This window comes from Epinephelus fuscoguttatus, linkage group LG20, assembly GCF_011397635.1.
Source record: "Epinephelus fuscoguttatus linkage group LG20, E.fuscoguttatus.final_Chr_v1".
Taxonomy (NCBI): domain Eukaryota; kingdom Metazoa; phylum Chordata; class Actinopteri; order Perciformes; family Serranidae; genus Epinephelus; species Epinephelus fuscoguttatus.
This window is the reverse complement of record NC_064771.1, coordinates 37,822,431-37,848,448: the sequence shown is the minus strand read 5'-3', so window position 1 is coordinate 37,848,448 and position 26,018 is coordinate 37,822,431. Positions and strand designations below refer to the sequence as shown.

Genomic DNA, 26,018 nt, shown 5'->3' with positions numbered 1-26,018 from the left:
GGTTGCTGCAGTTTTCAGCAAATGTCCCTCAAACAGAAGAAAATAGAGCATTTACTGGGGACTATTTTCAGTGATGGATGAATCCTGGTTTAGTGTAACTCATCAGTTTTGCTGCTGTAGAGTAAAGTAATTATAGTTTTATTGCCTCTGAGCTCAACTCTTCGTACGTAGGAGGAAGTTTGTGAGTCTGGTTGTAGGTGAAGTTTAGTGAGGTGCAACAGTCACAGCAGATTCAGCAGATTTCTTCCTCGTAGAAAATGGATGACTGAAACTAACGTTGAACTGGTTGTTCTGCTTTCACTCAGAGGTCACGTGTTAATGAAAAGGAGAACGTCTCTCCATTAATCAAGCCTGCATTTCACTGAGAGTCTGTGTGAAGGCATGACACAACTTTGGTTTCATCGCCTCTGGATTTCACCACTGACTGTCACTTATCAAAATGTCATGTTTCAGTGCTCAGGCTGCGCTCGTCCTGGTCTTCACTGGAGGGTGGTGCATGTGTGCAGCTGATGTTGGGGATTTCGCTCTGTGTCTGCAGTTCTTCTATAAGTCGTGGCCTCCTAAAGGTCTGACTGGGACGCCGATCTGCCAGCGTTTTAACAACCAGTACCGCTTTGCCACGCTGTACAGTCGACCGCGCCGCTCCCCGTGGTTCTCGGCCTATTTGTACTCTGTCCCAGAGGGAAGGAGACCCACCGCATATTGGAAGTTTGAACCACAGGTGAGAAAATATTGAGTTGATTCAAAGATTTGAAACTGTAATGTTAGCAACACATAGAAATAAGTATTAAAGACATGTCGCTTTAAATGTTTATGATCAACTGAAGCGTTTCTTTGTGCGTGAGGAAACTCTGCTACGTCTTAAACTACTGTAAAACTTCAAATAAAAGCTACTGCCAATTAAACAGAGTCTCTTCTACTGGCCTGGTGTGGCTACACATTTTGACAAATAAATGACTGTCTCAATTAGAGGCCTGGTCTGGTTGCCAAACAGTTCATTTATATAAATATTCTTTGGATGTATAAAACCGGGTTGTTTGCTACCCACAGGAGCTAACATTAGTTAGCTGCTCTGATCGCCCATACAAATGTAAATTTTTAAACTTTTATCGATATGGAGATGCTACACATTGTAGCTGTCTCATATAGACACCTGTCCTAAATGTAAGCTCAGTGATTTAAGCAAATAATAGCCCGGACTATAAATTGAAGTTAATAATGAAAACAGACTCTTTACAAAGCCTCCTGGATTAGCTGGAAAATGCATCGTCACAAAGCTGAAAACAGGACTGTAGGATTTAGGGGGACATACTGGCAGAAATGGAATATATAAAATAATTTTGTTTCTTCACCATGTTGCACCACCATGTTTCTACAGTAGCCCAGAATGGACAAACCAAACACTGGCTCTTAACAGAGACATTTACGTTTCCCTTTTTTGTGTCAGCCACCATGACTTGCATCCGTTCTGTGATGAGATTGTTGGAAAACACTGATTTTTAAAAAAAAAAACTGTGAAACTGCTTTATTCAGTGTTTCTATTGGTTTATATCACCGGGTGCGTTTGTTTCGGAGAGGAAGAGACCGCTGTGGATAAAAAGGCTCAGTGTAAGAAAAACCTCCTAAAGGTGTGGATCAGAAAAAAGATGAGCGCACATCAGCAGATGCTAGTGGTCTGCAGATCCCGACCACACTGTGTTGTGCTCTGGTGCACAATCAGACGCTGGACACTGGCATGTCCTGTCAAACTCAGGTTAGTTCCTGTTATGAGTCCACACAGAGCAAAACGCTGTCGTGTGTATTCTATCTTCACAACAATACACCTAACATGAGAAAAAGACAAGCTTTAACATGTATCCCATGCAAAGATAAAACGTGGTTTAGCTACTTATAAAACTACTCAGATAATCTACTCTGATAATATTCTACGTTAATAAGCTGCTCTGTGCACTTAAATCAACATCAGAAGGTAAAATTCTCTGTTTGTAATTGCGCTGAATATTTTCCTCTCGAGTTCACTGCAGGCTAACGAGAGGCTGGAGGCAGCGCGGCACGTCTACTCACACAAACAACTGACCTATGGCTAAGCCACGCCCCCTCCACTCACTCAGACAAACTATCAACATTCAGTGCCCGGCGCTATGGCAGGTGTCACAGTACACGGCATTTCACAGGAGGCAACTGATGATTTTTGGGGACATAACAATCAGATGTCATTGAGAAGTAACCAAAAGGGCCTAAACTACGCATTGGAGGGATATATTCATCATTTTATTGTTGAGAAGGTCGATGAAAAGCTTAAATTACAAGCCAACATTTACAGGTCACAGTGTACGCTTGTGAACCGCATCTGGTTGCCGTCACCATCAAAGACAACAAGTTAAAGTGCCACTGAAGTTAAGGTTTTTGGCTCAGAATATGAGAAAAGGATAACGGCCTTTTTACCATCTTTACCAAGAGTGTCTCTCCGTTAGTTTGGTGCTACAGTATTTACACTGAATCATTCAGCATAACGTTTGCCAACCTTTGTTATCTCTGCCATTACAGATAAGTTAATGAAGCTAAGCTCCAGAAGTTAACGTTAGCTTAACTAGAGCCCTTTGGACAACAGCTAACAATGATGTACCATCACCAAAGTACAAAACTAGAACAAAATAGGCTAATGAACTCCCAGCAAACAAGGTGACATGATGAACAACGCAGCTAGGAGCTAACGTTAGGCTAACTTTAGCTAACGTTAGCTAGAGATGTTAAAGATAACTTTATATTTCTTTGCAGCAAAGTGACAATATGTTGCCTCAAACACAATGTTGACTTACCTTAGAACAGATGTAGACATCATTGTTAATCTTATTCACGTTGAGTTGATGTTGTGGTCTAACGTTACCACACAACTTTATCCAAAGGAGACACTTTTCTCGCTTGAGATGTGGTTTAAAGTGTAAAAATACACCTGGTCACCCAGCCTCTCAGGATACCTTGTGTCAGAGTTGCATGTACCCCATGCACACCGTTTGACCATTTTTAAACTTCAAATCTCAGAAAAAGCTCATAAAACCCAACAAACTGACTTTCTGTAATGCATTTCAATGGACGTCCAGGCAGAGAATGTCCCAGTGTATGGGAATGGCTATACGCACTGTGATTGGCTCATCGCGTTTGAGGGCGGGGCTTAGCCATAGGTCAGTTGCAGTACTCTCACTACCAAGCTACGTCTGCTACACCAGGCTAGCGGAACAAATCTCACGTGCCAAACCGCACAAAGGAAACACTGATTTGTAACTTGAAATTGTTTTATTTACCAGCTTTAATCAGCTGGTCTGTTTGTTTTGGAGAGGAGGAGACCTCTGTGGATAATTCAGCTCCTGGTAAAAACCTCATGAACAATGAACACTGAAGGAATTCTAACCAGGAGAAGTTTCAGCTGGTTGCAATCTGCAGTCCTCACTAAATCCCCCTGAACACACGGCTCCTTTAACAGTTTGTGTCACTTTGTCTTTTTTACACAGCGTGTTTGCACTGAAACAAGAATTCTTCAACATGTTAAAAAAAGATAAACTTTGTAAAGGAGTTCCAGTTTCCAGTTTAGCATCAGTGATATAACATCTGACACAGCGAGACGCTCTCAGAGCGCTGACATCAAATAACAAGAAATGAGGAAATGAGCCGCAGTGAAGGAGAACTTCCTCATCTGTGTGTTTATGGTCTATCATCTCTCCACGGCCCAAAGAACACTGTGCTGCCCATGCATTTAAATTTGAGAATCGTGTAAACTCATCTGGTACGCTACATGGCCAAAAGTATGCGGACAGCCAAACAATACTTCCTCATGTGATTAAGTGGTAATTAGGAAGCGGTCTGCTGCTGTAAATATCTGTGAGGTCTGGCTCAGAGTCGGCGGAGCTACTGTGAGGTGTTGGATGAGGTCGAGCTCTGAAAATACACTAAAAATATAACTGTAAGCAGCAGTATTAAACTTTCTTCCTCTGTTCGTAACCTGTGTTTAGTATCGTTCCTGAAGTTTAATCACCATATTCTACAGAACAGTTACAAGCAAAGTACTCATCTGATTCTGGTTCTTTTAAAGATCAACAGCGAACAAATAAATGCAACAAATTATCAGATTACAATAAAAAAGGAGGGATTATTATTGTTATCACTCAGCTATAATTATTTTCCAGGCAGCATGCTGAAGGTTTCGAAACAGCCTTCAACAGTGGTGTAGTGGTAGTTGATGAGGTGGGTGTACTGCTAGGTACATAGGCAGGGTTCGAACTATAAACTGAGCTTCGTGGGGGTCTCCAAAATAACAGTGCAAAATAACTCAATTCATGCCTACACAGCGATGGGACTTACAATTTTTAATCAGCCGTATTTCACCACCTTCCTTTGAAAACAGCCAGGGGCATCTTTCCTTCCAGGATCTCCACTGGTCCTCTCCCCAGTTCTGTGGCGGTCGTTCAGCCCCACGAGCTTGGTCTACATCTTGCTCCTCTTCGAGACTGTCTGTGGCTGCCACAGTAGGCCTAACGTTACCACGTGTGGTCTCACATTCAGGCCTGGTAGAGTCCTCAGCAACGTTAGCAGCCGAGCTAACGTTGGTACTGCTATCGTTAGCCGTAACAGGTTCTTCACTTGTGGGTTTTTTGAGATAAAAACAAAATGTTCAAGACTCAAACCTTGAAGCAGCCTTTTTTTCAGTGGCATGATGTAGCTATAGTTTGGAAATACAGGCGAACTTGCTTGACGATAAGTCATGCATTTTTTTTATGTAACGTCAGTGTTCCCACGCTGTCAAAGTCAACTCATAGCAGAACAGTAGCCTATTCTACAGCGCCCCATGGTGTCTTGGCGCTGTAATTGCAGCCAAAGGCCTGTCATTCACTGGAGAATATCGTCGTTCTTTTGGAAAATATTTGCTTATTTTAGACTAGTTATTTATCTCGCTAACGTAAATGATACTCATTACATTGAAAAATACAGAATTTGTGATAAAATAGTGGTTGTTAATGTTTTGTTAGAGACCCACACAGATGTATGGTTTTACAGCTTTCATGGGAGCTGATGTCCTCTTTATGGGAGCTCAGCTCCCACATAGTTCGAACCCTGTACATAGGTAGGTTACCAATGAGGAAGTAGGTATACCCTCCTTTATATTACAATGGCTTTATAGCTGATAGGTGGGTATACTGTAACTGGATAGAAAAGGAGTGGGTGCCCCGTATACCTGAGTATACCCTCCACTACACCACTGGCCTTCACCTATAGTAACGTATAGAAAAGATGATTCAGTCGGGCTATTATTTGCTTTAATCACTGAAGTCAACAGACCTATATTTGGGACAGGCCTTTAACTCTTTCACACAAAACTGTTGCTCCACAAAAATCAGGAAATACAATCAAATTGTTGATTTAAACCAGTATGAATATCACTTGTTTGATAATCAGGCTTCAGATAATATATCAGTTATAAGTTGTTCATCTGATCCAGCTCAGACAGACAGCACATTATATTTTCCTTTTGATCTGAGGACACTTACAGAACAAAGTAATATAAATAACTTACAGGGTAAGAAGGAATTTGAGGAAGCCAACAACCTGATTTTATACAGCCGAGGAACTTCTATGAAAAAAAAAAAGCACAGGACCAGGCCTCTAATGGAGACAGGCCTTTATTTGTCAGAATGTGTAAAGGGACGAGGCATTTAATCATAGTTTTAGGGTCAATTAATAAATACACTTTAGGATATCAAAGAGAAATTGTATTGCTTCTGATTGCCAGTTAGAAATTGGTTATGTTGGAGGAATTATGACTCAGTGTTTTTCAGCCATGTCTTTAACTCACTGCATGAGTTCAGACTGAAATCTCTCGAAAACGACTGGATGGATTGAATTCATGATCCATCGTTCTCAGCTGTCTTAGATTCAGTTTCAGAGTTGTGATGAAAATTCTTTTTAGTTTCAGTCACAATTTAGTTGCAGCGGTCCGACGGCCTGTGGCTCCACTGCCGTTCAGAGGCTAACAAAACATCCTGGCACAGACTATTTACTGGAGTTTAGCAGCCTGTCGCTCACGCAGCTGTTGTCAGCTTTCACTGTCCGATAGTCCACTGCTAACATTTTCCTCACATCTCGTCAAGGAAAATGAAATATAGATGTTGTCTTAGTTTTTATCATCGAGATCTATTTTTAGCTTGTCATTGGCTCGTTTTCCTCATGGACAAAAGGTCGCTGACAAAAAAAATTCATCATAGTTTTGGTCAATGAAATAAACACTGGTATAAGCACGATCAGTGAGGAGAACACCTGACATGGTAAACATTACACCTGCTTAACATCAGCGTGTTAGCATCGTTATTTTGAGCATGTTAGCATACTGACATTAGCATTTAGCTCAAGTCACCAGTGTGCCTGAGTGCAAGGAGCTGTTAGCATGGCTGTAGACTCTTGGAGATGTCCACATACTTTTGTGCACATAGAGTAAAAGCAGCTTCATTCATTACTTTTAATCATGTCTTCCTTCCACCCCTCCAATAAACAGTTAGCCTACCCAGGAGCTGATGGAAACATGATCCCGTTCCCTCCAGGCCCTGTAGACCAGAACGTGGTGGAGAGCCAGGGGGTGGAGCTGGACTACACTAACTCCACCTATTCTCGTGGCCACTTGGACCCCAGCCTCCACCACCAGAGCCACGAGGACCGTTCCGCCACCTTCACCCTCACCAACGTGGTTCCCCAGAAGGCCGGCTCTAACGACGGGCCCTGGGAGGACCTGGAGCAGACCATCAACAAAACCTTATCGGCCTACTGTCTCGGAGAGGCTTACGTAGTTACTGGTATCATCCCTTACCAGAGCGACGAACACTGGCTCAAGAATCACCGCGTGGCTGTGCCTGAGTACATGTGGTCCGCCTACTGCTGCCCAAACTACAACAACAGTCTTCCAGAAGAACTGAAGGATGCTTTTCCCACGTACGCAGCTATCGGCCGCAACGACCGCAACAGCACGGAGGAGATTGTGCCGGTGAGCCAGACGGCAAAGAAACAGTTCAGAGGATACGATGTGAGACAGATGCCACTGGATACACTTGAGATGTATCTGAGGGACAGGTTCGGGACAGTTGTCAGTGTTTTCTATGAGCAGTGCTCCGGGTCGGACTGATCCTGCAGGTCTGAGGCACAAAGCCTATTTGGTTAAGTCTGGGAAAGACTGTGGTGGTCATGGTTAAAGGAAACCAACACTGACTTTAAAATACTGTGATGTGTTTGTTTCCCTTTAAAGACAAGAAGAAGAAGAAAGGAAGAATTAATTATTTTGACAGTTAATGGACTGACAAATCTGCTGATTTATTGCTGCATAAAAAACCTCTAATAAAGGTTTCATTGATCAAGACAGTGATTCTTATGTTGTTGGGGTTTTTAATCACTGATGTGTGACGTTTGCCCTGAATTTATTTTGGGGCTAACAACAAACAAATAAAGCTTGTTTTAAAGAAAGAGTTTGACTTTTTGGAGAAAAAAAGGTATTTATTTTCCTGCTGAGAGTCACATCTGTCCATTAAATATACATTTGGAGACATGACACTGTTAGCTTAGCATAGCTGAGCATTAAGGCCCGAGCCTGGCCCCCGCCATAACTTGTCGTTGTTTTTACACCTCAGTTTTCATACAGAGTAAACACAAACAGTTTTTTTAAGCATCAAAGGGAAGATTGATACCATCTGTCTGGTCAATACAAAGGTGGAGCCATAAGGTAGTTAGCTTAGCTTAGCATAAGGACCATTGCCGGGCCCCTGCCGTAAAACAGTAAGCCTACCCACTTGTTTTTAAGGAAGAGTCTGACTTATTTTCTTGCTGAGAGTCAAAGAGAAGACTGTTAAATATGAAGGTTGAGCCATGAGATGCTTAGCTTAGCTTAGCTTAGCATAAAGACCATTGCCGGGCCCCTCCCATAAAATCCCAGGTTTCGTATGGATTAAACGCACACAAACAAATACAGCTTGTTTTTAAGGAAGAGTTAGACTTTTTATTTTCTTGCTGTGAGTCAGCGGAAAAATTGATACCATCTGTCTGGGGGGTCTGCCCATTGGTCCGACAGCCCATTGGTCCGACAGCCCATTGGTCCGACAGCCCATTGGTCCGACCATATTAAACCCATTGTTCCGAAATCATCATGATGCCCTGTGGTTAAGGTCTGGTTAGGTTCAGGCACAAAAACCACTTGGTTAGGGTCAGGAAAAGATCATGGTGTGGGTTAAAATGAAAAAGAAAGTGACAAACACATAAGCCGTGAGCCTGCTCCGCCTCAAGCCTTTCCCAGCTGACCCAGAGCCGGTCGCGGCGCACCATCAAGGTAGAAATACACCCGCCAGGAGCCGTTCAGCACCGCAGAGAGCTCCCCACACAACCCCGACCCCAGAGTTAATAACAGGAGGTTATGGTGTTTCACTCTGTCCTCTCTATGACACTTGTATCTCGACCAGTAGCCTACTTTTGTTGCATTGCTGATCCTCTATGGTACACAAATACAGTATAGCCTAGTATAATCACATATCGGAACAACAGGACGTCGGACTAATGGGATGTCAGACCAATGGCATGGACCCCTGTCTGGTAAATGCAAAGGTGGTTGGCTTAGCTTAGCATAAAGACCATAGCCTGGCTGCTACCATTAACAGTTAGCCTACTGGTTGTTTTTACACCTCGGTTTCGATTAACACACAAATACAGCTTGTTTTTAAGGAAGAGTTTGACTTTTTGGAGAGTCAGATCTGTCCATTAAATATAAATTTACACCTGTTCCCTGTGGAATGTTCCAACAGGTGTTTTTTGAGCATTCAACAACTCTGTCACAACTTTTTTGGAACGTGTCGCAGCATCAAATTCAGAATAAGTGTATATTTTACAAAAACAAATAAAGTTTGAACATTAAATATCTTGTCTTTGGGCTGCATTCATTTGAATATGGGTCAAAAATGATTCACAAATCATTGCACTCTGTTTTTATTTACATTTTACACAATGTCCCAACTTTTTTGGAGTTGGGGTTGTACATGAATATACAGTATTGTTTGTGTTATGGTATTCCTGAAGATGCATATATTGACCACTAGATGGTGACCTTGTGCAATACATGTATATGAGTTGCATCCTCTGCTCAACAGAATTCATCTGTATTTCAAAGATGCATCAGACCTCATTATCTTTGACATCAATTTGTGTTTTTGTCTAATTATTTACTACATAATGCAAATGATGTTTTATTCTATATTTGACACAGAAACAACACTTAAGTCTTTTTGTATCACATCAATTTACACAGGCTCAGCTGATGGACGTTTTCTGAACATGTATAAAATAAGTTTGAACATTAAATATCTTGTCTTTGGGCTGCATTCATTTGAATATGGGTCAAAAATGATTCACAAATCATTGCACTCTGTTTTTATTTACATTTTACACAATGTCCCAACTTTTTTGGAGTTGGGGTTGTACATGAATATACAGTATTGTTTGTGTTATGGTATTCCTGAAGATGCATATATTGACCACTAGATGGTGACCTTGTGCAATACATGTATATGAGTTGCATCCTCTGCTCAACAGAATTCATCTGTATTTCAAAGATGCATCAGACCTCATTATCTTTGACATCAATTTGTGTTTTTGTCTAATTATTTACTACATAATGCAAATGATGTTTTATTCTATATTTGACACAGAAACAACACTTAAGTCTTTTTGTATCACATCAATTTACACAGGCTCAGCTGATGGACGTTTTCTGAACATGTATAAAATAAGAAGAGGTTATATTTGTGCTTCAAATGAAAAATAAACACATGTTAATGAATAGCATAAGATAACTCATTTAGTCAAACATGAACTTGTTCCACCTTGACTTGGATGTTTGCCCAAGACTTTTGGAGGAGTGAAGACACAAGTTTGTTCATATCAGACTGGGATGCATGAACACACTACATGATAGTTCACACTGCACACCGAGGACGCATACTTTGCCCTGATGGAGGTAAGCTTGTCCTCCACATATGTGAAGCCATTGCCTTTGGCATCATCCCTCAGAAAACACTTCTGGTCTTTATCGTAGTACATCTCTTTGTACAGCGCCTCATTGCACTCTCGACCTTTCTCATAGATTCCCAAGCCCGCCCAGTTTTGGTAGATGTTATAGTCGTAGGGCACAGAGAACATTATCGCCATTTTCTCTGTGACACCATGTTGCTGATGATACAGGTTGTAGGTCAGGACGCCCACTGCGCCGGAGGCTTTGCCGCTGCCCTTGGTGAAATTGCACACTTCAGTTTTCATAGAGCGCACAGTGGGCTGGGGTGGGCTGTGGACGTGGCCATTGTCCAGGTAAACCCTTTTTTTGAAAGGCAGAGAAAAAGCAGAGAGGGAATAAGAGTGACTGCGAGCAATGAACTGATGTAGCTGTGCTTGTATTTGAACCTCAATTTATCCACGCAACTGAAATTGACACACACTCTATTTTTTTGGCAATACTGTCTTTAAGTGTTGCACTTACTTTGGGTCAATGAGGCAATAGATGCTGGAGAGGTTGGTGATCTCAATGGTGACATTTCTCCGGCTTTTGAGGTTAGCAGCCAAAGCTTCTGCTGATTCACTCATGTTGCTGCTGCTGGTGAAGTCTGCAACAAAACACTGTATTAATATAAATATCCTTATGTTAATAGTTGCTATGATAAAAGATGCACAACTTACTGAACAATATTTGTCAGTAAACCTCCAAACACAGCAGAGAAATAATCTGGCTCACCTGTTCGGATCACGGGTGCGCTGCTCGTTTGGGCGATGCCAGACTGGGCTCACTCTTCAGATCATTCTTGTTGGGGAATGTGTGGCACCTTAAGCCCATCCCAAAACTGCCTCCACCCACACACACCTACTCCCATGTTTCTCGCAGTCTTCCCCTGAGGTATGTTCTGCATACGGAGGCGTGAAGACAGGGCGTAGCCAACGATAAGGACATTGCTGTGGTATTTTTGTGTTTTCACAGTGTCTTTATTTTTGCCAAGCCACAAGCCGGTTTGTTCGACCTTTCGTGACACAGTGTCAGAGCTCAGTGTTTGCCTTTGTGCCACACCTTTTGTCTCTGCTGTTTCTACTGTCTGCATGAAACTCTTTATTCTAATACTTTTACTCCAAATGATTCACATCATTTTTATTCACTTTAACCTTTGTTACTGTGTGCAGATGTTCATGTGTGATGAAATTAAATTAAATGTGACTGGTGGACTCTAGTGATGTCTGTGTTGTGAGGCCCAGACCGTGGATATTTTTGAAGGCAATCTCCATTTATTCCTCTCCTGACTCTCCCACAGAGCACAATGGCAAAAGGGCATGTTACATTTAAATAAGCACAATGGAACACAGAAAACATTCCTGACAGCAAGTGGCAAAAACAAAATCCTCCGTCACACACAACCATACAAACTGCACACAAGCGACACAAGATAGAAGTGAAGCTGACCCCTTGACCTTTTGGATATAAAATGTCATCACGTTATATCATCATCAGTTTATCCTATTAGACATTTCTGTAAAATTGTGCCATAATTACCTCTGCCAAGGAGGTTATGTTTTCGCCGGTGTTTGTCTGCAAAATAACTCGAAAAGTTCTGAACGGATTTTGATGAAATTTTCAGGAAAGGTTTATAATGGGACAAGGAACAGATGATAATAAAATGGTGGGAAATCCGAGCTGCTTGGCAGAGGTCTGCGTTCTCCGAGTGCTCTAGTTAGCGCATGAATTCTTGAGTTACAGTCAAAAACATGTTTTGTGAGGTCACAGTGACCTTTGACCATCAAAATCTAATCAGTTCATTCTTGAGTAAAAGTGAACGTTTCTGCCAAATTTAAAAAAAAAATCCCTCAAAGTTTAATTGTGATATCGACTCCTCAGGAATGAGACAGACGCGAGGTCACAGTGACGTTGACCTTTGACCACCAAATTCTAATCAGTTCATTGCTGAGTCCAAGTGAACGTTCATGTCAAATTTGAAGAAATTGCCTCAATGCATTGTCACAGTGACCTTTACCTTTGACCTATGACCACCAAATTCATTGCCAAGTCTGAGTGAACGCTTGTGCCACATTTGCAGAATATATCGGGATCACAACAATTAGAAGGATGCAAGTTCACAATGACCTTGACCTTTCACCACCAAAATCTAATCATTTCATTACAGAGATCGAGTTAGCGTTTGTGCCAAATTTAAAGAAATTCCTTTAATGTGCTTTTGAGATTCATGAGAATGGGATTGACAGATGACAACCCAAAGAACTAACACCTCTGGTCACAGCTATCGCCGGCACAGAGGTATAAAAAATTCAAAGACAAGAAATGTGTGAGATTGTTTTTTGTTTATTTAAAGCACCCATACATGACACGTATGACAGACATGTTGTATGTAGGTTTTTAGGACTATGCATCTTTTTTTTTATTTCACACCAATGCATTCATTCCAGACTCAATGGGACATCTTGTCATACAGCTCCAGCTTAATAATGGCCTTGCCCTCATCGGACATGCAGCCCCTCACTTCCAAAGACTTCCCCTTAAACACCACCCCTGAGCCGTCGGCCTCATGCCGCTGAAAGTCGTCCTGGTCCTTGCCATTGTACATGAAATCGAACAGCTTGTCATCGCAGGGTTTTGTGTGATCAAAGATGCCCAGCCCCAGCCAGTTCTTGTAGAAGTTGTAGTCAAATGGCACCGAGAACATGATGGCGATCAACTCGTCGCACTGGCGGCTCTGCATGTGGAACAGCTCGTAGGTCATGACGCCCACAGCACCTGATGCCGTGTTGTCGTCCTTGGTGAAAGAGCACACCTCGGTCAGAGTGGGGCGCAGGGTTGGCTGCGGGGGGTTGTAGACGAAGCCACTTTCCATGTGCACCCTGCAGGGTAGAAGGGGGTAGATGCAGTTATGAGTGGTGGAAGAAGTACTCAGATCCTCTCCTCAGCTGAAATACTAATACCACAATGTCAAAAACGTTTTCATTTTCATTCATTCATTTTCTGTAACTGCTTATCATGTTAGGTGTCATGGGGTGGTGGAGCCTATCACAGCTGACACTGGGTGAGAGGCAGGGTTCACCCTGGACAGGTCACCAGACTATCACAGGACTGACACATAGAGACAGACAACCATTCACACTCACATTCACACCTACGGACAATTTAGAGTCACCAGTTAACCTGCATGTCTTTGGACTGTGGGAGGAAGCTGGAGCACCTGGAGGAAACCCACGCTGACACGGGGAGAACATGTCAGAGCACCTGGAGGAAACCCACGCTGACACGGGGAGAACATGCAAACTCCACCCTGGGTTTGCACCAGGAAATCCTCTTCCTGTGAGGTGACAATGCTAACCACTGCACCACGCTGTACCTACAGCGTAGGCTCTGCATTGACGTGGAGCCTATGCCATACCCTACGCCATAGCCTGATGTGCACCTCGCAGCAGCATAGACTTCCTGTTTGTTTTTGTAAGCTGAAACCATTTCCCTCAGTGGAAACAAAACTATTATTTTCTTAAATTTCACAGAAGAAACAATAAATTGTGAAGACAATAAGGCCTCCACAAAAATAGCATTTAAAGTTTTATACAATGTAAAATGCCATAGGCTGGCGCTAATAACGTTAGCATGTTGTATTTGTTTGGAAAACGTGTTTAGTATCAGACAGCTGTTTTGTCAGTGAACCTTGTGAGCTGTAATGGAGCTGAATTTTGTAACGTTACCTTTGTTAAATGTTGCTGTTGTCCCTGGCTTCATATGAGATGAGGAAAAGTCTGCTAGCAGCTATGCTAATTTATACAATGTAAAATGCCATAGGCTTGTGCTAATAACGTTAGCATGTTGTATTTGTGGGGAAAATGTGTCCAGATAAAGACAAGTGTTTGTCTGTGAATGCTGCGAGTTATAGTGAAGCTGATTTGTGTTTGAAACTGTCTCTATTAAGACATGTTTAATGTGTGTTTAGTGTGTGTTTTGAATCAACTAAACTTTGCAGCATTTCACAGAAACCCCACTGCCAACTAGTGTTTTGGAGGTGTAACTGCAGAGTGACACAGACACACCACCACACAAGTATAAATGCTCAAAAAGTGCGTAGGCTACAGCGTAGGTTCTGCACAGAGCTGACGCACAAGTATAAATCCCTTAAAAAAAGCACTTCAGCATTGGCTTCACTTTTCAGACCCGGAGGCTACGTCCACCTCGTGCATACAGTCTATAGTCACAACCCACAAAAGACTGGAAAACATTTGTTTAAGCTTCAGCAGTTAGTTGTATTTTATCAGATATGAAATTTTATATTAAATCTTAGTCCTGAACAAATAAATGTACTGGAGTATAAAAGTACCATGAGCTCAAATACAATGAAAATACTCATGTGAAGTGCATCAAAACTGTACTTGAGTAAATGTACTTAGTTACTTTCCACCACCAGTAGTCATGCATAAATGGATTTGTATATTTCAGACATTTGACTGCAAAAAGGCTGCACAGCGATTCTTACTTTGGGTTGACGAGACAGAAGTGGCTGCTGTTATTGGTGATCTCTATGGTGCAGTTGCGGTTGGTGGTGAGGGTGTGGGAGTGGGCCTCTGCAGTGTCACGCATGGTGGTGGCTGCTGGAGATGGCTGGATGACAGGAGGTGAAGAAAAGAGCTGCGAACGACAGAAAGCGATGAAGATATTTAATGTCTGTTAAAGTAGAAGTTGTAGTTTATGTGGAAACTTCTCTGAATGATCATCAATGAAACAGAATCAGGTAGAGGAATGTATCTGGGCCTGATAGGATTTATTTTACTGACACAAACTGCTGAGAGGCTGCAAACCACCGTTCTACATGATATAACCTGCGATGCATCCAAACATGACATCAAAGCAGCAAACTTTTATCTCGACACAAAATGAAAAGCTACATCCATCTAAAGCAGGTCTATCCTCTGTGAATACTGCAGAATTATATGAAGGTAAATGTACTTACTTTATTTTATGTCGCACGCACGGGACGGCAGCGAGTCCTCTGAAAACAGGTCAGAGTTTGATTCAGAGACAAGTATGAAGTCACACCCTCCCAGGCAGAGTCACACCTCGCTGACAGTGTGGGGTGACAGTGGGTGTGTCAGTGCTCACCTGTGATGCCAGTTATGTGTGACGGTTTATACCTGTCAGGGGAGCTGCAGGGGAACACACTGGAGGGGAGAAGCATTGATGATGTGTCTGATGTGAATTAAAAGACTGATGATGGAAAAAAGGTGAACAGCACATGAACTTTTTGTGGCTGGCTGTTGTTGGGTGAAATACAGAGACGTCTGGAGAGATTTGAGGAGTGAACAGTTGCAGCCCCACCTGTCAGACGGTCGGTACATCTGATAATGACGGTGACTCATTTTAGATGAATCATAAACCTCCTGAACCGGTTCCTCTCAAAGAGCACATTCCGACAGTTGGAAATAAATGATGTTTTCTAAGTGACTGTTTCCATGTTGTGTTGTTTTATTAAAGTTCATGTGCCAAAGACTGATGAATGAGCACGATGTGATGAAACAGACCTCTCATTGTCTTAATGCTCCTTCTGTATGTGGAACCTGTTCCAGCGCGCACTGAGAGAAAGTGATGGATAACATTTGGACGAGTCGCCTGTCCATTCAGAGGGAACAGCAAACATTCAGACCATCACGTATACATGCACATGGATGGATTACTGAACGAGACAATGACACAACCGCAAAGAGATGCAAAACAACCAGAAAGCAACTCGAAATGACCCCAAAGACACGCAGAACAACTACAAAGACATAAACAGCGACAGAGATGCAAAACAACTAAAATAAGATGCAAACTGACAATAAAGCCATGCACATTACGACAAAGCAACACAAAAGGGCTACAAAGAGATGCAAGACAACAAGAGGGCAACACAATATGACTGCAAAGAGATGCAAAACAACCAGAGAGACACTCAAAATGAGAGCAAAGCAACAGAAATGAACACAAAGAGATGCAAACTGCTGTGAAGTGACACAGAACAGGCACAGAGAGATGCAAAACAACCAGAGAGCAACTCAATAAGAATGCAAAGAGATGAAAAAAAGACTACAAAGCAACATGGAGCAATGACAAAGAGATGCAAAACGACCAGAGAGATGCAAAACGACCAGAGAGACACTCAAAATGAGAGCAAAGGAATAGAAAATGACCACAGAGATGCAAAAATACTACAAAGAGATGCAAACTGCTGTGAAGTGACACGAAACAACCACAGAGAGATGCAAATCAACTACAGTGAGATGCAAATCATCCCCAGAGATCCATAACGACCAGAGACACTCAAAATGAGAGTAAAGCAACAGAACATGACCACAGAGATGCAAAACAAGCAGAGAGCAACTCAATATGAATGCAAAGAGATGAAAAGACTACAAAGCAACACAGAACAGCCACAAAAGATGCAAAATGATAATAAAGTGATGCAAAATGACGACAGAGAGAAACAATCCGATGATTCAAACTTGTCATTTTTCAGGTGAACTTTCTCTTTCAAACTTTAGCAGGATTGTGGGTGTGGTATTTAGGTCTCATGTGGTTGTACATCGTTGTATTGTTTCTTTGTATTTATTGAGTCAAGAATTTGAGTCTTTCTTCCCTCACTGCAGACACAAGATGGTCCTCAGTGTGCAGCCATGTTTTGGGGCACTGTGGGAGGAAACACCACAGAAACACTTTAAACCCTCAGCTGATTTTAAAAAGTAAAATATCAGCTGGTTGAGGGGTTTAAAAGTCATGATGATGTCATCACAATGTGTTGACCCCCCCCACCCCCATCTCCTCATCTCCTCATCTCCTGCATACTCTACACTGTGCACGAGTACAGCTGTGATCTGTTGTCATAGCAGAGCTGAACGTTTGTGCCAACGCCTCGACTCGTCCAGCCGGTAGAACGACACGGTGTCATCACCACTCCCATCAACATAACAACATTTCTGTGGTGTGGGATTTTACCACGTCTGCAGATTAAAACTAATCCGCCTCATCAGTCTGATATCAGATTTCAGATCCATAAAATTACATTTTATCTACTTTTTTAATAAAGTAAATGTTCTCCTGCAGATTCTTTCATGTTTTCCTTCAATATCAACTCTGGCAGCATGTGCAAAGAAAACATTTGCCTCTTGCCTTGAACATGCACTATAGGATCATGTCTTCATGGGGATGTTACAGAGTGAGAGTCATCAGAGCAGCCACTCTAGATTCATTACGCTCCTTCCATTAAACCATAGTTTGACAGAATGGAAACACCCAAATTATCTGATCTGTTACACGAAGATAAAGAAAAGCAAACACGAAACCTGATGAGTGAAGTCGTCACGTACATGAAAAGAGGTGACGACCTGAGGGCCCACGTCTGCGCAGGACTCCACCTATTTGATAAATAATCTGTGAGATTAAATTTGTGCTTGTGATCCTCATGAAGGAGGAAGATCTTCTTTATCCACACAGCCCCTGTCTTCATCAGGGGACAAACAGAGGTCAGGTTTTGGAAACATTTTCAATCAACACACAGAAAACATCCTGCAGATAATCAAGTCCTCGTCTGTCTCAGCTTCGTTCATTTGTGCCACATCAGCGCCATCTTGTGGTTGAATCAAGAGACAGAGGACTAAAGAGACACCAGGACGGACAGATGAAGCTTCCTGCAAGACAACAAAAATGAGCCTTTATCCGTCTCTCTTTCTGGACCAGTGGTTCCCAACTGGGGGTCTAAAAGTGGGTCATGGGTTCTGAATGGTCAAAAGTCTGAAGTGCTGTTTCCTGCTGTAGAGTGAGAGACTAACAGACAGCTACCTGACAGAGACAGAAAACCAGCTCAACAACATGGCCAAACACATGTATGACACCAAATATATTAACCTGTGTGGACCTTGGACTGATGACGAAGGAGAGATCTGGACCAGTTGGGAACCTCTGATCTATCTTATCCAGGGCTGCTACCCAGAGCTCATGACCATAGGTGAGGGTTGGGACCAGTAAATCCAAAGCTTTGCCTTCTGGCTCAGCTCCCTCTTCAACACGACTGTGATGTCGACAGCGCTCATCTTAAAGTCGAGACAACTCTGTCCCCCGATTCCGGGATCATACCTCACGTACAGCGTGGCGAGGCACATAACGGCGTGATATTCCCGCTTTGAACAGTCAGTGTAAAATGGGCTCATAACAGATATTGTTATCACTTTTGTTATCCTCTCAATTATTTTCATTTAATTATTATAATTAGTTTCTCTTTGTAATTTCCCACAACTTGGGGGGGGGGGGGGGGTCCCCACACAGCCCTCTGAAGGCGCAGAGATGTCCCCTGTGTGGCCCCGTAGATTGCGCCCCTGCTACCAAGTTCCTCTCAGTCTGTGTTTGATGGGGAGAAACTCTTCCTCTCTACCTAACAGATTACTGTATCTCAGTCAGATGATGATGATGATGATGATGATGATGATGACGATGTCTGTCACGCTGCGTCTGGATATGGAAATGTGGCGCGCAAACAAGGCGCGCGTCTCCACGAGCCGTGCGTCAACGTTCCTGGACAGATTTCGGACCGTGTGAACTACTGATGACTGTGACACGAAGATGACTCTCTCCTCGGTGACCTCCTCCTCCTCTTGGAGAGCGGAGTCTGTGCTCATCTCTTTGGGCTTCGCGGTCATCTTCCTGCTCGGCACCGTGGGGAACTCTCTGGTCCTCGCGGTCCTGTTCCGTAACGGACAGATGAACACCAAGACCACCAACATGTTCATCCTCAACCTCGCGATAGCAGACCTGTGCTTCATCGTGTTCTGTGTGCCCTTCCAGGCCACCATCTACACCCTGGATCAGTGGGTGTTCGGTCCTGTGCTCTGTAAAGTCGTGCACTTCATCATCTTCCTCACCATGTACGCGAGTGTCTTCACCCTGACCGCGGTGTCCCTGGACAGGTGCGTGCTCACACATGTCATTAACTTCATACTCACACAACCTGCAGAATCAGTGCACGTTATTCTGAGAGTGTTCAGAAGGTGGTAAATATTTAAATATTAAGATGTACTGACGGTACACACACACACACACACACACACACACACACGTCACCAACATGCAAAGAAACTACCAAAGAATAAAAATAAGAATGAATATGTGTTCATTTGCTCTCATGTTGTACATGTTATAATAATGATATAAATCAATAATTAAATTATTGATTTACAAATTATCTATATTTGGTATTATTATATTGGTGTTCGTTTTGTTTCTGTCAGGGAAACACAGAAATCTATAAAAATAAAAATAAATGAACAGATTTAAAGTCATTCAGTCCCTCAGTACACTTCACACACATTTGAATGAGCACAAATTCAATCATAGATATTTATGAAACTATCTTTAACATAACCTTTCACATGAAAAAAGCCTTTTTACTATAAATGATACATCATGGTTCCCTCTGTACATTAAGAAAATGTCAAAAAACGTTAATAACATTTTCAACAACAAAAAAATCCAAAAATATGTAAAAAAAAAAAAAAAAAAAAAGAAAGAAAGAATAAAGAAAGAAAGAAAGAAAAAAGTCTAAAACGGAATGATTAAAATTTTTTTAAAAAGTAAAAAAAAAAATTATTATGAAAATGTCCACAAAAAAAATCAGAAAAAAATGTTAATAAATTGTCCAACAAATACAATTAAAATGTCCTGAAACATGTGAATGAAATTTCTCAAAAATATTTTAAAAAATTTCCCAAAAAATATTATTAAATAACATTAATTACATTTTTTTAAAAAAAAATGTTAATGAAGCATTCGATAAATATTAAATAAATATCTGGAAAAATATGTTAATAAAATGCCCACAAAATACAATTAAAATGTCCTGAAATATGTTAATGAAATTTCTCAAATATATTTTTAAAAATGTCCCAAAAACATTATTAAATAACATGAATTAATTTTTTTTAATGTTAATGAAGCATTCGATAAATATTAAATAAATATCTGGAAAAATATCGATAACATTTTCAACAACAGAAAAAAAGTCCAAAAACATGGGAAAACAAAAAAAAAAGAAAAGTCTAGAAAAATGTCGATATAATGTCATGGGCTCTATACACTGCAGTGTGTGTGTGTGTGTGTGTGTGTGTTTGCTAGCTGCTAGGTGTCTCACCTGGCAGCTGTAGCTCCGCCTCTGTTTCCTTCCACACTTTGTCCTTCTTTACGCGATCATGGTCAGAGCTGAGGACACATCATACAGACAAGGCTTCACAAGGTTTTCCTCTTTGCCAGCAGACGCAGGTGCTAACAGCAGTCACACAGTGAGATGGTCACTTTTGGTCAATTTTATCCCAGGTTGTCTTTGATCAACCGGGACAACGGCCATCTTTAAACCTGTCTCACTGTGCGACGTAGGACCATCGTTTTAGAGCCACGACCAAACATATCGCCACGTTTCTTCTACGTCGGTCATTTTTGTCTGGAAGAGTCCAAAGTCACACAGTGGAAACTGTGATTAAAGCTAATTTCCCCGCTCATGACAAGTGCACATTGAGTGAATTTTTATATAACTGACCTGCTTCAATTTGTCCAAATATGGTCACTACTGGCTCCAAAAATCCAAGATGGCGGTGGCCAAAAATCCAGACTAGAGGCTTTAAAACAGGAGTCCAAAAACCAACGGGTGGCTGCGTCCATTATGTTTATACAGTCTATGATATAAATAAACACAGCCTCAGTCAACAACACAAACTGCACTCAGATGGTTTTCATCTTTCAGTAACGACTGACCCGATCTCACGTCTTCCCTCTGCTCTCACAGGTATTTAGCCATTTGCTACCCGCTCCGCTCCAGAGAGATGAGAACACCCAAGAACGCCCTCGCCGCCATCTGCCTGGTCTGGACCTTGGCCTTGGTTTTCTCAGGACCGTATCTCAGCTACTACGCCCAGATGGACCTGGCCGGCACTGTGGTGTGCATTCCTGCCTGGGAGTCCAAACCACGCATCATAATGGACGTGTGCACCTTCGTCTTTGGCTACCTCATCCCCGTGCTGGTGCTGGGCCTCACCTACGCTCGCACCATCCGATACCTGTGGACCAGCGTGGATCCTGTGGAGGACATGTCCGAGTCGAGGCGAGCCAAGCGGAAAGTCACCAAGATGATCATCGTTGTCGCCGCTCTCTTCTGCCTCTGCTGGCTCCCCCACCACCTGGTCATCCTCTGCATGTGGTTCGGACACTTCCCCCTCAACCAAGTCACCTACGTCCTCCGCATCCTCTCCCACCTGGTGGCGTACACCAACTCCTGTCTCAACCCCATCGTCTACGCGCTCGTCTCTAAGCACTTCCGCAAAGGCTTCAGGAAGGTGTTCAGCTGCTTGCTGAGGAGGAGGGAGGTCAACAAGGTGCACGTCATCCAGGCGGTGAACACAGTCAGCAGCATGGAGACGTCCAACTGAAGACGCTGAAGGAGAGACATCCAACTGAAGACGCTGGAGGAGAGACGTCCAACTGAAGACGCTGAAGGAGAGACATCCAACTGAAGACGCTGAAGGAGAGACATCCAACTGAAGACGCTGAAGGAGAGACATCCAACTGAAGACGCTGAAGGAGAGATGTCTAACTTAACATTACGAACTATGAACATACCCAGAAACTGCTGTCAGCTCTAGAGTGGTCTCCTCTGGTCTGAATCAGGGACTCATGTTGTTCCAAAGTTGTATAATTGCCTAGAGTTGGTTGGTGTTCTCACGGCAGCATTTACAAGAGGACCAGATCAAATGCCTTGTGTGAGAAAGCTGCTCTTGATTGGTCAGAATTTCCATGTGGGAAAAATCCAGGAAGTAAAGCAAACGTTGAAGAAGAGTACACTTGCAAGATAAATGTGACACTTTCTAATGTCACAATGGAGGGACAACTACGCAGGTTGATTTTAGCGCTGCTCATCAACCGGACTGAGACCACCTCTTCAAGAAGGTCTCAGTCTGGTTGTTTTGCTGTGTTCACACCTGCACAAACGAACCGCACTGAGGGGGCAAACGAACTACGCCCCAAACAGGGCAGGTGTGAACGCAGCCTGACATAACGTCCCAAACGTATTCATTTCACCAGCATTGAGACTCTTGAGTAGACGTCTCTGTAAGGACAGACAGTAATGAGATGACGATGGCGAATGAAGAACACTTCAGGACAGTAGAAGCTGCAGGATGAGCCACAGCTGTCTACAGCACAGGCTGCTGCCACCAAATTATTGACTGAAGAAATTGATGTGCGGAGGAAAACCTTTACCTTTCAGGACAAAGGCTCCATTCGACACAGTGAAGGCCACCTGAGACTACATTCTAAAAAAAAAAAGCTGCAAAATAAAGTGTCAGAAATAACGTGTTTTAAAAAGAGATTTCAATGAAGATAAAGAGGTCATCAGTGTCGTCTGCAGGAACAGTGACTCTCCTCAGCTTCACATTAAATGACGGCCGTGAGTGGAACCAGAATCTGACCTGAAACTGTTGCAGGAGCTGCAGGTGATGATGGACTGAAACATGAGTGTTGTGAATACAGCAGTTTCCAGAAAGATTTTCAATGACGTATCTGAATGTTGCAAAAGTGTAATGCATTCAATCAAGAAAAAATAATTTATATATAAAAAAAAAAATGAGATAATTATTTGAATTATGAGGAATGTTTTCATGGCAAAAAAATCAAAATCAACAATAGAATAATTTATTAAATTCTCAGAGAAACATAAAAACTTTTCTCAACATTCTAAGATAATTTTGTTATTTCAGAAAAATGGTAAATTTCTTTCCTCAGTGAACACACACATCTGTAGAATATACATTTGTAGTTTTACTAATTCATCATCAACCTCGACACACCTCGATGTTTCCTGTGGTGATTTTGATTTTTGACAATATGCTGCATGATAACTTATCGTCATCAGTGTTGTGTATTTATGAAATGTGACTGGCTGCATGCCCACAGTGTTGTTGAGTTGTTGAAATAAATAATCTATTAACTCGACTCCTCTCTGTCTGCTCAGCAACATGCTGCCGTGTCCATGGGCCGCCCATTCACTTCCATTCATTTTTTGGATGAGGATTACATGAAAACTGTCCAACCGATTTTCACAAAACGTGGTGGAGGCATGTAGCATGGTCCAACTTAGAAGCCATTACATTTTGGAGTGGATCCAATTAACAGGACGGGTCCATGGGCAGGTAGGATTCAACTGCCTGCTCTGGCCACCAGGGGGCGAGTTTCTGATGCCCTAATATCCAGATTGGTTTGAAATATATTTGTCAACACTTTTGACAAATTTGGTGCTTTAATCACAAAAATGAGCGATGTTAGAGCTAAGCTGCCTCACTACCTTGGCTCCTAATTATATTATATAAATATCTGTGAATACTGTTTCCACCTCACAAAGGTGTTGTGTTTTCTTTTTCATATCCTGCTCTCGTCTCTGATGAGCCTGTGACATGTGGGCCTGACTGTGCTGAAAACTGTTTTGGGCCCCGGAGCTTCAGTGGTAGCAACAGTGAATATTTAGGGGGGGTTAGGCCTCCGTCACACAGTAAGTGTTAAAGCAGCTGGAGGCGGCTTTTTGTTATCATCTTTCATGACAATGAAGCTTTTTGCTCGCTGTTTTTGTGATGCTACACGCCTACACGTGTTTCTGCGCTCTAGGCCTCTGGTGTTCTTTAAGTGTCATACTTAAGGAGCTTTGTGCAGCTGGCCCCTGAGGTTTGATGGACGCCTCTGTCGGCTAATGATGAACTAAATGTTAATAATCCACACTATTGTTTTCTAATGAGTGGCAGCATCTGATGGATTCATAAATCATAACTCAGTGTTTGCTGCATAATTTTCTCATCTGTGCAGAGTGGCGTTTGATTGATGAGGACACTGAAGAGACGGCGTCTCTGCAGTGACACCAGACAGACGAGTTCTTTGCTTATTATGACACAGGCGTTAGCAGCGATGGATAACCACCTTAACTTTTCTCATAATTACAAAATATTTTGTCATAATCATGAGATCTTTTCTTGTAATTAAAAGATAATAACTCATATTTACCTCATTAGAAGTCTAAGTTTTGTTTCTTTGCGACTGCAGAGCCCCTCTGTACGAACGTGACAGAAAAACCCATCAAACCAAACTCTGAGAGCGAGCAGGAGAAAGAAGAAACCTTTTCATTTTGTCTCGACCTTGAGCTGCTCCATGAAACCAGCTTGTAACACGAAGCACAGAAGCACATGGGTTCAAGGATCGATGGTCGCCACTTTTTATCACCATGGAAACCCAGTCTGGAGACGTTGAGAAGGTGTGGTTGTCTTGGTGACACAAAGTGGCTCTCTGTCAGACCACAGCTCAGTCGCACTTTAAACTGCCAACAGCAGTTTGGGATGTTTTAATGACAGGACGTCTGCTCGAAATGTAAAATCCATGAAACGTGAGCCACATGTTGTAGTTTGGAAAGTTTACAGTCTTTTTAGATCTTTTTTTGTCTCTTCTGTTGGAACTACTGACTCAGGAAACAGCACAGACTTTAGGAAACCTCACTGAACACCATTAAAGGGTTAATTCTGATTTGTTTAAGTGGGGCTGTATGAGGTACTTACCCAGTCAGCTGATCACCTGCAGTAGACGTCGGCACGCCCCCAGTTTGGAGAAGCAGGCAGCAGTCTGACACAGAAGCTAAGCAATGTACTGCTGTGGACGGGGAGCCACAGCGATCGGTGGCATTTTAGCCATTTTGAAGCATTTTTCTGTTGTTATAGCGCCACCCAGTTGCCAATTAGAGTTAAATTTCTCCAGTCACCTTGAGGCGTCCTGTTCTACATATCTACCAAGTTTAGTAAAAATCCATATGGCGGTTAGGCCTAGATAAGAAATGAGCTCTCTAGCGCCCCCATTTTGTTTGATGGGCTCAATAATGGAGGGGTCCCCTCAGATTATGTGTGGTCATATGCCTACAAAGTTGCGTGGTGATGGGTGAAACCCTTGAGATGTTCTACACCTTTATGTGATGAGCCACGCCCTCCGCAATATTCATTGCCTTATAGAAGCTCAGTTTTAGGAAGTTTTCCAACTTTTGCCAAGAGGGAACTTTAGATATTGCTCCCTAGATTATGTTCACCCAGTTTCATGCAGATCGCTCAAACTTCCTAGGAAGAGATCCATTTGAAGTGTTTTTCAACAAATTCAAAATGGCGGAAAATCTATATAAGCGGAAGTCATGGGTTCTTGAGGCAAATGTGTTCCTCATGAGGAGAGGCATCTCTGTGCAAAGTTTCATGTCTCTACCACATACGGGGCATGAGATATGCCCATTCAAAGTTTGACATTTCAATGGGTTGCTATAGCGCCCCCCTTTGGCCAACTGATGTAATATTGCTTCATTGGCATCCTCCCATGACCCTCTACCACTGTGCCAAATTTCACATGGATTGACCAAGTCAGTGAGGAGAAAAACATGGAACACACACACACACAGTTTTCCTCATTATATAGTGAGGTGCTTGTAGAGTTTACGACCATTTTTTTTAACTCCAAAAGAAGCTTCCTGTTCAACCCTACTGCCACAAGAAAATGTTGGCCTTGTACGTTTCTGCAAACCGTGAATCAATCACATTTGTACATTTAACACGGATCACATCAACGTGTCTAAAGTGACATAGTGAATGAGCTGAGTGTGTCATTGCTGTGTTTCCAGCTGCTTTATAACCACTGACTGTGGGTGTTTTTTTGGCAACCCGTTGCTGAGTTACCACTGAGGATAATGCCACAGAAAGCAGTTGTTCTCTACTGATACGTCACTGTTTTTCCAGCGAGGATTGTACCCGCTTATCCGAGTATTTTCAGCCAAGACATGATCTTTGATCAACTGTAAGAGTGGATTTTATGTCTAAATATAACCACACACTGTGTAAAGTTTCAATGTACC

The 26,018-nt window shown here is 42.4% G+C and overlaps 4 protein-coding genes across 4 annotated transcripts; 2 read left to right on the top strand and 2 right to left on the bottom strand.

Annotated features, from left to right (window-relative positions):
* The first annotated feature begins 335 nt into the window (after nt 1-335).
* LOC125880688 (endonuclease domain-containing 1 protein-like) lies at nt 336-8,905 on the top strand. Its single transcript, XM_049563394.1, has 2 exons — nt 336-721; nt 6,542-8,905. The coding sequence occupies exons 1-2, from the start codon at nt 440-442 to the stop codon at nt 7,160-7,162; spliced, it is 903 nt and encodes a 300-aa protein (XP_049419351.1). The 5' UTR covers nt 336-439; the 3' UTR covers nt 7,163-8,905.
* Nucleotides 8,906-9,954: 1,049 nt separating this feature from the next.
* LOC125881299 (uncharacterized) lies at nt 9,955-10,957 on the bottom strand. Its single transcript, XM_049564386.1, has 3 exons — nt 10,799-10,957; nt 10,547-10,670; nt 9,955-10,384 (listed from the first exon to the last, which is right to left on the bottom strand). Exons 2-3 carry the CDS (start codon nt 10,648-10,650, stop codon nt 9,955-9,957), a joined length of 534 nt encoding a protein of 177 aa, XP_049420343.1. The 5' UTR covers nt 10,651-10,670; nt 10,799-10,957.
* A 1,433-nt stretch (nt 10,958-12,390) lies between these two features.
* On the bottom strand, nt 12,391-15,200 carry LOC125880697 (uncharacterized). Its single transcript, XM_049563404.1, has 3 exons — nt 15,042-15,200; nt 14,568-14,719; nt 12,391-12,942 (listed from the first exon to the last, which is right to left on the bottom strand). Exons 2-3 carry the CDS (start codon nt 14,669-14,671, stop codon nt 12,513-12,515), a joined length of 534 nt encoding a protein of 177 aa, XP_049419361.1. The 5' UTR covers nt 14,672-14,719; nt 15,042-15,200; the 3' UTR covers nt 12,391-12,512.
* A 3,227-nt stretch (nt 15,201-18,427) lies between these two features.
* Nucleotides 18,428-22,557, top strand: LOC125880684 (galanin receptor 2a). The gene is made up of 2 exons (XM_049563388.1): nt 18,428-19,023; nt 20,892-22,557. Exons 1-2 carry the CDS (start codon nt 18,680-18,682, stop codon nt 21,529-21,531), a joined length of 984 nt encoding a protein of 327 aa, XP_049419345.1. The 5' UTR covers nt 18,428-18,679; the 3' UTR covers nt 21,532-22,557.
* Nucleotides 22,558-26,018: the final 3,461 nt, after the last annotated feature.

Bases quoted from the DNA above. Each gene is read 5' to 3' on its own strand.
- LOC125880688 (XM_049563394.1), top strand. From the start codon at position 440: ATGTCATGTTTCAGTGCTCAGGCTGCGCTCGTCCTGGTCTTCACTGGA. The intron at 722-6,541 runs GTGAGAAAATAT...TCCAATAAACAG, and splicing joins ATTGGAAGTTTGAACCACAG to TTAGCCTACCCAGGAGCTGA.
- LOC125881299 (XM_049564386.1), bottom strand. From the start codon at position 10,650: ATGAGTGAATCAGCAGAAGCTTTGGCTGCTAACCTCAAAAGCCGGAGA. The intron at 10,385-10,546 runs GTAAGTGCAACA...TTTCAAAAAAAG, and splicing joins TATTGCCTCATTGACCCAAA to GGTTTACCTGGACAATGGCC.
- LOC125880697 (XM_049563404.1), bottom strand. From the start codon at position 14,671: ATGCGTGACACTGCAGAGGCCCACTCCCACACCCTCACCACCAACCGC. The intron at 12,943-14,567 runs GTAAGAATCGCT...TCTACCCTGCAG, and splicing joins TTCTGTCTCGTCAACCCAAA to GGTGCACATGGAAAGTGGCT.
- LOC125880684 (XM_049563388.1), top strand. From the start codon at position 18,680: ATGACTCTCTCCTCGGTGACCTCCTCCTCCTCTTGGAGAGCGGAGTCT. The intron at 19,024-20,891 runs GTGCGTGCTCAC...CTGCTCTCACAG, and splicing joins ACCGCGGTGTCCCTGGACAG to GTATTTAGCCATTTGCTACC.